General features: G+C 40.2%; 1 protein-coding gene across 1 annotated transcript in view; it reads right to left on the reverse strand.

Annotated features, from left to right (window-relative positions):
* Positions 1-12,218, reverse strand: part of STARD9 (StAR related lipid transfer domain containing 9) — a 130,572-nt gene that overhangs the window by 71,011 nt on the left and 47,343 nt on the right. The window contains exons 4-7 of the mRNA XM_063118448.1: positions 9,504-9,620; positions 3,905-3,937; positions 3,749-3,810; positions 2,665-2,777 (exon numbers count right to left, since the gene is read on the reverse strand). Of these exons, the coding sequence (XP_062974518.1) occupies positions 2,665-2,777; positions 3,749-3,810; positions 3,905-3,937; positions 9,504-9,620 (325 nt within the window). The remainder of the gene's footprint in view (positions 1-2,664; positions 2,778-3,748; positions 3,811-3,904; positions 3,938-9,503; positions 9,621-12,218) is intronic.

The following is a 12,218-nucleotide window of genomic DNA, read 5'->3' on the forward strand; positions in this document are numbered from 1 at the left end:
TAAAACAAAGTGCAGCTTTCATGGATAAATCTGTGTTAATCCCACTTGTTATTTAAAAGAAAAAAAGCCTAGCTATCTGAAAAAAATTATTTGTTCAGCAGATTGTTCTTCCACTATCTCCATGTTCATACCTGGAGCTTAATTAATAATATACGGCAGTACTACCCTTGTTCTCAGAAAAGGCTTGGAAGCCCTTAATAAAACTTTCTAGGTTACAGTCCAGTAAGAAATATCATCATGTGATATATCTGAACATATAGTTCAGAACCAGTGGTAAATTCTCACTTCTTGTGAACATGTATCCTAATTCTTGTCAGAAAGACTACTGCAATCTGAAAAAAACAAGAAGCCCCACTGTTTATATGAATCACCCCATCAGTACTTGTGTTAAAAACTATCTAGTTTGAAAGCATCCTGCAGCTGTGGTGAGATTTTAACATTTTCTAAATGTCATCTGGTAATAAGAACATAAATATTAGAGATGAGCCTCAATCTGCTCTGGAAATAATACAGATTTGCTGAAGAGCCTCTCAACATGCCCAGATCATTGTGTCACTTATCAAAGCTGACAAGGGTGGTGGAGAGGGCTCCATTCACAGCTTGAAGCCTGCAGCATGATCTCAGGCCATGATGCTGCTACATGTGTGTAGTGCACTTGTAAAAGCCCATGATCCCCAGCACTTGCAGATGCATTGCAGTTGAAGTCCTCAGGCCACAAATGGAACCTTCCCTTGACATATCTCATTTCCTAAAGTTTTGAAGTATGTGCCTTTCTTCCTGATTTACAGTGATTTGTCTTTATAGATCCACAGTTTACGTGCTTACTTAATAATAGCGTATCTAAATATTTATATAATTTCCATTTTTTTAATAAACACATGGTTGCATAAGATCTGATTTATCATTTGTAAAAGTATTAAAAGATGTAGTTTATACAGGTATGAGGAATCAATAAATAATCAGCTGCAAACAAACAACAGAAGAGTTCTTTAAAACTCTATTAGAATAGTTTTTCTTGCCCTCCATATATTACCATATTTCTTCGATTGTAAGACGCCATCGATTGTAAGATGCACACTAATTTCAGTACCACCAACAGAAAAAAATCTTTGATTCTAAGAATAATAATCGCACCCGTGATTCTAAGACGCACCCCATTTTTAGAGATGTTTATGGGGGGGAAAGTGTGTCTTAGAATCGAAGAAATATGGTATTTCAGATAATTTAAAAATAGATTAAGTCATGTGAATGCCAAGAGACGTGATTGTACTTTAGACACCATAACAAAACCATAAAATACCGAGTATGTTAAATCAAAACACATGCAGTATGATTAGCAATAATTGGTTTTTATAATGTTCTAAGTAGGGATGGCATGAAGAGTTCATCTGAGCCTGGCTCTGATTCAAACTCAGGGGGCTAGAGATACTGAGTCCAAACTCCCAAAGCCTTCCAACCCCCAAAGTTCCTTTCCCAAACACTCTAAATCCCAGCACTTGGGAAAGGAAGTTCCACAATATTTTCCCCTACTTCAATGCAAGCTAATGGAGTGAATCAGCTCCTCTATAGTTTGCCCTAGAGTGGGGTGGGGAATCCTACTAGGGGGAAAATCATAGTCTGGGGTCAAGCCACCTCCACCACCCCAATTTTACCCCTTGTTTTGTCTTCTTCACCAATATAAACTAATGGAGCTGCTTCGCTCAATTATTTTGCATTGGGGCAGGGGAAAAACCATTGGGGCAACAAAATCCGGGTTTTCATCTGTGCAGCGTTGTTTCAGACACCTTAGGAACTAGTTGCTCCCTCTGTTCCTGTGGGGGCAGGAAACTGAAGCTGATGTGGCAAAACTGGAGGTGAGGATTGAAAATCAAGAGATTTATTTATTCCTGACATTTATATATCACTGAATATATTAAAATCCCTCAGTGGTTCACAATATTAAAATATATTTAGACACAATATTAAAAGCACAACTCTAAAAACAACATTAAAATGTTGTGGAGATGGAAGCAGTCAGCCCCTACCTTTGATCTTTCAAATCCGCTGCATATTTTTCCTGCTACCACAGGAAAAAATGGCTCCACTTATAGAATCATAGAGTAGTAGAGTTGGAAGGGGCCTATAAGGCCATCGAGTCCAACCCCCGCTCAATTGTTCCTATAGGAGCAGGAAACAGATGCCCTGGGGGTGCCAGCCCCCTTCCCCAGGTTATCCACATAAGTCTGCATTTTGAATCCGACTCTGATTTTCCTCCCGCTGCATTTGTTATCCCATCCTCAAAAGAACTAGTGGGGCCATTCGTTCTGAAGGGAGTGGAAAAAATACTCCTGAGATGAGCTTTTGGATTAGAGCAGAACAGTTACTCAAGTTCTTCCCATTTTTAATTGAGGTGAGCTCAGAACAATGAACAAAAGCAAAGGAAAAACTGGATGACAAAGCTATTCGGGGGGAAAGTGATGATTTAAGATTAGTGTGTGTGTGTGTGTGTGTGTGTGTGTGTGTGTGTGTGTGTGTGTGAGAGAGAGAGAGAGAGAGAGAGAGAGAGAGAGAGAGCGCTATTATCTACAATATTTATATACCACTACCCAGTCAAAATTTTGGAGCGGTGTACAAGATAAAATATGCACGTAATATCAATCTGCAGTCCTACTAAAAGTCACTAACCTTGTACATATGGACCCATCTCAGGGTGTTCACGGACACGAAGTGTATATGGCTTCTTGTGGTCTGACCGTCTTAACAAGTCCCGAACCCGCTCATTATAGATTTCTAGGAAACTGAAAAGAAGAGGTAATGATTAAAAAATTCTGGGCCAGTTTGGATGTACTTCTTCATAAGCACAGGCTATGAACAGTAAAGGAGCAAGATTGTGCCTTCCTGTCCTGCCCAGCAGGTGCACATCTGCCATGCCTCTAGGCCTACAGAATACCCACACACAACATTTGCTAGAGCCTCACATTTGCTTAGGGCTAATTTCCATAAAACCCAATGCATTAAAAAGACTGGCAAAAAACCGCAAAGCCATTATTATTGATATTCAATTTACAATCTGGGAATCAGCCATGTGATTCAAGCCTACTGGATCTTGATATGATGTATGTAGGCCTATGTAAAATTTCACCCATGCGTAGATATTCAATAGGTCCAGAGGCAGGATGGGCACACCCAGTGGGTAAGGTGGAAAAGCACAATCTTGTTCTCTCACCAAATGTAGCCTCTAGTCTCAAAGAAGTTTGCCCGAACTGCTCCTTTCTTTGATACGTAAACATCACCCCTTCGCTGTTCCTGTGCCCTTATGGGCTGTGTTCAGATAACTGCAATTCAAAGGTTAAGGATGGGAAAAAAAGTTAAAATGGACTTACACTGCTGGCTGCGACTACACTTCCTTTAGCCAACAGTGGGCTAGGAGGAGGAGCCTGAGTGTGACCACGCCCCCACCACCCTCAGGGGGTTGTTAGGGGTCTCTTCTAGACCATGGGGCCCCAGACCTGCACACTGCTCAGTTCAGTGTTGGCAGCACCAGTGTTAGTGGTGGCTGGACATAGTCCAAATTTTTAAATACCCAAACAAACCACAACATAGGATGAAATAACTACAGACAATAATCATATACAAAATCTTATCTAATTACAGGAAAATTACCTATAGCTTTAGAAAGAGAAAAGCAAAAGTGGTTTAATTAGAGGAAGAGGCAGAACATATAAATACTTATATAACTACATGACCAAAGATAGAAAAAAACACCTACCTGACTTCCACTCTGCATGATGCTGAATGTTTTGAATAGTCATCTTCTCTTGAAAACAGACCCTATGGAAATCAAATAGTTCAATTTTGTTTTTTGGAGAGTAAAAAATCAAGGAAATGTAAACTATGTAAATATTTGCTTGAGTAAAATAAATACCTCACATATACGAGGTGTTAATCCAATGGATGCCTTGAAAAGTAAAGAAAGAGATTATATGGTTGCTGTTCATTTGTGCTTATAATGTATCACTAGTATTTACACAATTGTAAGATCTCCACAGTAATTTTTGAGTATAATATGGAAAACTTCAAAAGCAATGGCTGTGAGAATAAAACTGAATTGCTTTAGGGAACTGCAATGCAAACAGTTACTCCACTTTTAGCACCTGTTAAATAAAAAAATGTAACGGAGATGGGGGGAGGGGAGGGAAAATACAGGTTGCTTACCTGTAACTGTAGATCTTCAAGTGGTCATCTGTGCATTCATTCATTCATATGGGCTCTGTGCTTGCTTGGAACCCCATGAGAGAACCTTCTATAGCTGAGGATTATTTTTTTTGGCAGGAACCTGCCCCCACTGTCCCAGGGCCTTCTCTGCAGGGCCTTCTCTGCGGTGGCCCCCCAACTCTGGAACAGTCTCCCTGATAGGGGCTTCTTGGTGCCGACATTATCATCTTTTCGGCGCCAGGTCAAGACTTTTCTCTTCTCCCAGACATTTAGCAATATATAATAAGCCTGGGTCTGGTTTTTTTGGCTCATCATTTGTAAAGTTGTTATAGTGGTTTTAAATGTATGTGCATGTTGCATGTTTTTGTGGTTTTTAATTTTTGTATATTGTTTTTAAGTGTTTTTACCTTATGTGAACTGCCCAGGGAGCTTCGGCTATGGGGCGGTATACAAATGCAAATAATAATAATAGATAAGAGCTGATTTGGAGAAAACGTGGTGAGTTTCACATTAAAAACTAGATACAAATGTGCACTTGTCCCAAGCAGGTTCCCACCTATTCTCTCAGTTCCTTAAGACCACTGAACACAGCCTCGCAACTGAAGGAAACCTCAGTACAAAGTAAAACCTGAAGTGGGCAAAGTGTGTGAGATGTGTGAATGCACAGGTGACCACTCAAAGAACTACAGTTACAGGTAAGCAACCTGTTTTTCTTCTACATGGTATCTGTGCATCACACATATGGGTGAGTAGTAAGATGACTTAACGGAAGTGGTTTCAGTGTCCTATCACAGAACAGCCGAAAGGACTGCACATCCAAAATGGCAGTCAGCTCTTGTCCTGACATCCAGTCTGTAGTGAGTTATAAAAGTCGATGGCTTCAAACAGATATTGACATGGCACAGTTCTAGCAAAGGGATGCCCTTAGAGAACACCTAATGTATTCACTGCTTGCATGGAATGAGCCTGGATTGGGTCCAAGAGCAGAAGACCTGCTAACTCATGGGACAATCCGATGGTATGACCAAAAAGAGAACCTCAGAGAGGATACCAGGAAGCCGTTACATGCACCCTCATAAAAGAGAAATAGGCAAGGTTAGTGATGAAACAGTTCTGTCCAAGACTTGCTGAATGCCAATGTATCACAGACATCCAAGCAATAAAGAGTTGATTCCACCAATGTTAAAAGTGAAGGAAAGAAAGCTAATAGAATAACCCCCTGATTCAGATAAAAATCAGAGACCTCCTTAGGAAGGAAAGCCAGGTCATGTTAGATCACCACTCAGTCACGACAGAAAACCATATATGGTAGATCTATGTGCAATGCGCAAAGGTATTATTATTATTATTATTATTATTATTATTATTATTATTTACATTTATATACTGCCCCACAGCTGAAGCTCTCTGGGTGGTTTACAAAAGGTACCCTAGACTTGCACACATAAGTCATTGACATGAGGAAAGCCAGCAACTGAAGATGAATGGTGGTAAGAAGTTCAAATGACTTAGAAGTTAAGGCCTGTAAAACTACAGAGAGGATTCTGCCCTTGTCTCTGGTCAACAGGTTTCATATTGAGGGAAGCCACATATACTCCCTGGAGGATAGGTGGTGGAGAAGTGTGAGCCATGGCTGTCTCAGCCATCACAGGGTGAGAAGCAGGTATTTGGCTTTGTCTGCCCTGACATTCTCCAGGACTTTGGTCACAAGGGGGAAGGGCGGGAAGACATACAGAAATGATCCCATTCATTGCTAAAGGAACACATCCTCTGGAGATCCTAAATCTATCCCTGTCCTGCTGCAGAAGAATCTGTATTGGCTGTTCACCATTCTGTGTGTCCCAACATCAAAAAAGGCTTGTCTGGACCAAAGGAGCTATTGTCCACTCTTGGGACAGTGACCAGTTCTGACTCGTGTTGTTGGCTAGAAGATTGTCCTCTCCCGCTATATGAGCTGCCACAAGGTCAATACATTGGGGAATGCACCATTGACAGATCTGGAGTGTGAGGCCGAGGAGTGTCAGAGAGCAAGTTCTGACTTACTTGTTCAGATAGTAGATGGCAATGGTGTTGTCTGACACTATCTGAACTGAACAGTTTTGCAGATCCATAAGAAAAGCCTTGAAAGTATCAGTGTGGAGGCAGTTCCCAGATAGGTATGGAGTGACAGTCCTAGACATCATAGGGGTCTCTCTCCCCACTGCAATCAGAGTAAAAAATCCAGAGGAAGCACAATCTTGACTCTAAAGAGTGTGTGACTCTTAAGAGTCAATGTTTATGGGATGGAGAGCAGTTTTGTCTGTATTCAGCTTTCCTTGGAGGAGGAGACTCAGATCACATGCCCCTTATCTTGCACTCTGATGTGGAAATGATCACTTGTGGATCATCATAGAAGCTTGGTCTAATGTCTACCTCATTTCCCATCCTGTCCAGCACAGGTATAGGCAAATTCAAAAGAGGAGGAAGAGAGGAACAGGCACAGTCTGCAGAGGCACTGGCATAGGTACCAAAAGAGCCACTGAAGGTGACTTCTTCTTTTCTTCGGCTCCAACTGGAGCAATGGTCAGTCCTTTGCTTTTTTAATAGTCCTTTTTTATTGGATGGCCAGCATGGTCTCCTTTGAAAGTGGCAGTGTCAACGGTGAGGTCAGACTTAGAGTCACCAAAGAAGCCCCTAGCAAGTAGTCAGGTGTCCCCAACTCACCAAGGGGAGGGTCCTTAGACACTACAGACATCTCCAAGGCTCTTGATGAACAGATAGCAGATGGCCTCTGATTTGTGGACTTAGGTAAGCGTCCACTGCCTTCAGTGAAAGCACTGCTCATCTGGCAGAATGATTAAGATGTGCCTGCTTAGTGAAGTTCTGGCAGAATGATTCTGCTTTATACTCCTCTCCTAGGCAAAGAGAATTTCCATGTGTCGGTGAAAGCTTATTGTCACAAGAAGAACATTTCCAAAAGGGGGTCAAATGACTCAGGCAGTCTTGAAAAATGTGAACAAAAATAAATCACAAACACCTCAGCTTTCTAATTTCCCACAAGAAGAAGCGAGCAAACAGAGAAGATTCCCCTTTGAGGCTGCCACAGTGGTGGTCAAAACAGAATTGAGGGAATAGGCAGGAACCCCTAAGATAATGTGCACTGGTACAGTGGGGACAGATCCCTGCCAAACATTCTTCAGCAATAGAAGATTCCTAAATGGGGCTTGGTGCAGGAGTAAAGCACATGTGTGATGCACAGAGAACACAAAAAAGGAGGGCAGGATTGCTGTAGTGTTATATACCACAAAGAAAACATCATAAGAAAATTCCTATGTGTGGTATCCATAGTTACATAAGCAGATGTCCAGTTATACATTAGAGGGGATACATTCCCATATCCTCCTCCCACCTGCAACACCCTTTCCTCCAACACTTCCCCAAAAGCCTCTCCCAAGAAAGTAAATTGTGTGTGGTGGGGAATCACTGAGAACTGGGGAGAGGCAACTTGTATTTTAATGCAAATTTATTTTATTCCACATTTTCAAACCAATATGCAAACCAAAACACAGTTAATATTCAAAACTTACACTTCTCCAAATTTTGTGATATAGTTCTCTAATAAAAAAAATGCATACAAGAACGCTTTCCCAAAAATGTAGGTATTAGTGAAAATAACATAAACAAATGCATTACATTAGGGGAAATTGCTTGCAAAAATGGGCAACTTATACACACAAAAGACTCAAAGAGAACAAAACATAAATAAAAGTATCAAACACAATGATTACAAGTATTAGATGACAATACAATCTAAATTAACAAACACTACAAGCCCTATATCTAATATATTAATATATAATGTACATATAAAAGTTAAAAGATGGAAATGAAACTCAATGATATGAGACCAAATTGCTTAAAGAACCTCTTCCTTGCCACTCTGTTGAAAAAGAGCCAATTCAAATCTTGATAAAAGTACACATAACTATCCACTGCTTTCAGTCAGGAGCGGATTTGTCTTTCTAATGCTGTATAATCATTACCTTAGCCACACCCTATGCTCAAAGTATCCATCACTCTTGATAGGAGGACAGATTCCACATACGAGGGATATAATCTAAAAGAACATACAACCTAAGAGAATATCTAACAAATAGTGATCATTGTAGAATCACTTCAAAATCCTGTGACTGTCACACCAAAATAGAACAATTGCAGAACAAGCCCAGACCATATGAGTAAGTGTTCCAACTCCCAAATTACACCTCCAGCAATCTGGGCTCCATAATCTGTTCTTATTAAAATTCTCTGAGGTGTCCAATAAATATGAAATAGAAGTTTCTGTTGCATTAACCTCATTTCACTGAGGCTTGTTTCACTGTTTTAAAGCAACCCCTCATTGTTTCAAAAGAATAGGACGTTCAAGTTCATTATTCCAAAGATCTCAGAGATAATTAATATCAATTTTATCTGCATTTTAATGTTTTGCTATAGGTTTAGCTACATCTACTAAAATATCCAAGTCCAAAAACAAATAAAGTTTTAGAAGCTGCACATGTATCAGTACCAAAAAGCTGAGATAATAAATGTTTAAGCTGAATAAACTGCCAACAAGAACTCTGACACATTAAAAACTGAGTTTTATCTATCTCAAAGGTTTTAGAAATGGGAGGCCCAACTTGCCTCCCCCAAAAATCCTAGTTATTTCTCAACTAAGATTCTCCCATGAGGTCATCTTTTCATAGGATACAACAAAGTAAGTTACAAGAACTGAAATTATGTAGTCCAGTCTCCTGCGGAAGAACAAGCTTGTTAATATCTAAAAAGTAATTAACTGCTATTAATTTAAAACAAACATGTTGAAATGTGCTAGAAGTGCACAGCAAGAGCAAGAAAGGTACACAAAGCAAGAAATGGCCTTCAGGATTGGGCAACTGTAGTCAAAACATGTCCAGATGGCAAAAGCAAGGATGCCTTGAAGAAATGACATGCTAATGTCTATCATAATTTGACTATGGTAATGTCTATACCACTACACATACCGCTACACAGGTGACTTACTCATTCTCCATATTAATGTGAAATTCTTCTACCTCTTTCTGAAGCCTACTGAGGAACATAGAACATAGAATAAAAGATGGAATGGATTCTGAGAGACAGTTCTAATCTCAGTGTTCTAGTAATTACACTTACCTACAATAATAGATTCTAAGTACCACCACTAACATAGTTAGGACACTTAACACCACCCTCTACTGCATGCAAGTTTTTTTATATAAAGGAAACAAATTTAAAGTAAAGCACAGAATGTAATCAAGGGTGCAACTCACTGGAGTTCCCATCATGGTGTGTGTTTTTCCTGAACCTGTCTGTCCATATGCAAAAAGGCAAATGTTGTATCCTTTAAAAGCACCGGATAATACTGACGTACCAAGGTCCTGGAAAACCTGCAATGAAAGAAATACCCAATAAGTACATTTGTCTCCAAACTTCAAATTTGGAGGGTGGGCGAGCATCAGCAGCACTGGAGTCTGGTGCTGGCCCTGCCCCAATGACTGCTGAAAAGAATATATGGAGTTGCAAGTTTGTGACTGTACAGAGAAAAGTATTTCATTCAACAATGTAGTAGTAGTAGTAAAGGAGCTTGGGGATGAGATGATCTGGGGTTGGGGACATTGCATGATACATGATGAGCAGAGTGGTAAAGCCACTTGTGGGGTGACCTGAGAGGACAGGGGGAAAATAGGAAAGCAGATATAACAACACCAAGATTAATATATGGAATAATGTTTCTAGATTAGAGCACACAAAAGATCTGATATTTTTAGAACTGGAGCATGATTTCAACAACTTTAACAGTTTTACAGTACAGTTGACAACAAGAAGAACAGCTCTTCGACCAGATTCAAGTTAGTTATAGGTAGTGCATTGGATAAATGCATAAAATTACATTACGCACAGTAAAAGTACACACTAGAGAAAAATTCCTAAAATAAGGCAATCCCGACACTTCTCAATAATAATCTGTCAGTGAATTAAAATCTTCTAAATTACTATTCCAACTATTTTTTAAAAATACATATTTTATCTAAAAATCAAAGGCTTGTGGCATTTTATAGACTAACAAATTTATTCCGGAATAAGCTCATGATGAAGTGGGCTATAGCCCAAGAAAGCCTATGACAGAATAAGAGTGCTAGTTTTTAAGATGCTACAAGACTCATGTTGCTTTTGCTGCAACAGCCTAACACAGCTAGACATCTGGATTTCTTTTTGAAAGTTAGTCATCTTATTAGTCAGTTCTTTAATTCTCCTTAAAAGAACCATTCAGCATTCTTTTCTTGTGAAAAATAAAACCTGTCTGTGTTTAGGCTTGGAATTAGGCACTTGCCTAGTGGTTTATGGTAACTCAAACTGCACTCAGTGATCAGGCACAGCTCCCCGCTACAGGCACAGCAGGTGCTGCAGAATGTTAGGTTTTCACCAGGGAGGGGGAAATTCCCCAGCAGCAGTTTATTGTACCTGTTGTATCTGTGCAGTATCTCTCCACCAGCTGAGAGAGTGAGTAGGATACAACCCCCGTTTGCATAATCAGAGAGTAGGCATCCAGCTCGGGGACCATCCCAGCCTTGTGGAAGGCAGAACAAGAGGAACAAGAGGAACAACCACTATTAGCATTGCACTGTGTTCTCACTGTACAGTATTAATGGCAGCTACTCTTTACTTTACACTTACTTACATTGTACTACATTTGCCATTTCAGTGTTTGGAGAAATCATTTTGTAGCTCGTCACAGTCTCTTCTTGTTTTTGCCACTCTTAATAATTTGGCATGATGTTCAAACTTGGGCACCGTACTACACTGCTAATTCCAGATTATTTATGAATGAGTTAAAAAGTGCTAGTCCCAATACAGATTGTCAGGGTACCCCACTTCTTACATCCCTGTATTTTGAGACCTCTCCATTCATCACTGCCCTGCTTCCTAGGGGTGTCTTCATGGTGCCATTTCAGCCTTTCATTTCCTAAAAAACCCGTGGCATCGCAGATGCAGGGTAGGGACAGTAAATCCCCACGGCAGAAGGGAGTGCGGGCTTTCTGGTGGACATTTGGTTCATCGCCCTGCGTCATGGCCAACCTTCCTGCTCTTCCAGGAACCAATCACTGATCAAAATCCACTCCCAGAATGCCCCCAGCTCGAAGCTGAACTGAGGTTACCACCAACAGATGGTGGATCGACGGTGGTGACCTCACAGTAAAGCAAAAAGTTTCTGTAAATTCATGACTTTTTAAAGGCGCAGCTTCATGGAAAGGAAGCCCCATGGTGGCTGCAAGTTGACGGTTACATCGTATGATCAATGCAGGGCCACCATGCAGCCACCACAGGTTAAATAGTGGGTATAAACAGTCCCCAGTTCTTTAACTAGTCACCATTCCATAAGAGGATCTGCCCTCCCATGACTTTCCAATTTCACACTCTAGCAACCGTAACAGCAACAGGAACGTCCTGCTGTCACAAGTGCTTCTTCAACACTCCTCCTACAAACACTTCATAACTTTATGCGTGTTTCAACTTGTTTCTATATATTTGCTTTCTTTTGCATAACTAATTCTGTTTCCAAGATACAAGCTTTCAAAGAATATGCAGAGCACTGAAGGGAAGAGTGCAAAGAATGGAGAGAAAGTGGACTATAGATGCTGATGCCATGAAACTGAGCTCAGATGTTTTCTTACATCTGCTCTAAATTTTGCATTAATTATCAGATTTTGGTTTATATGGCTGTCCTGCAGTTATGGCTTAGCTTAGCTGTAAATAAGAAGACTGACTTGAATAACAGTGCCTTACAAATTGCATAATGATAAGTGAATCACAATAAAAAGATTCATCCCCATGGCAAGAGGATACCATATGTTTTCAAAGCAGTAAAACATGAAAAACAAAAGTAATGTATAACATAAAAATGAGTTTGACTATTTTACAAAGGCAGTAAGTCATCAGCTATTCCATGAAAGCAGGGAATTCTGGGGTTATTACTATTATATACA

Source organism: Elgaria multicarinata, chromosome 2 (assembly GCF_023053635.1).
Source record: "Elgaria multicarinata webbii isolate HBS135686 ecotype San Diego chromosome 2, rElgMul1.1.pri, whole genome shotgun sequence".
NCBI classification, from domain to species: Eukaryota; Metazoa; Chordata; class Lepidosauria; order Squamata; family Anguidae; genus Elgaria; species Elgaria multicarinata.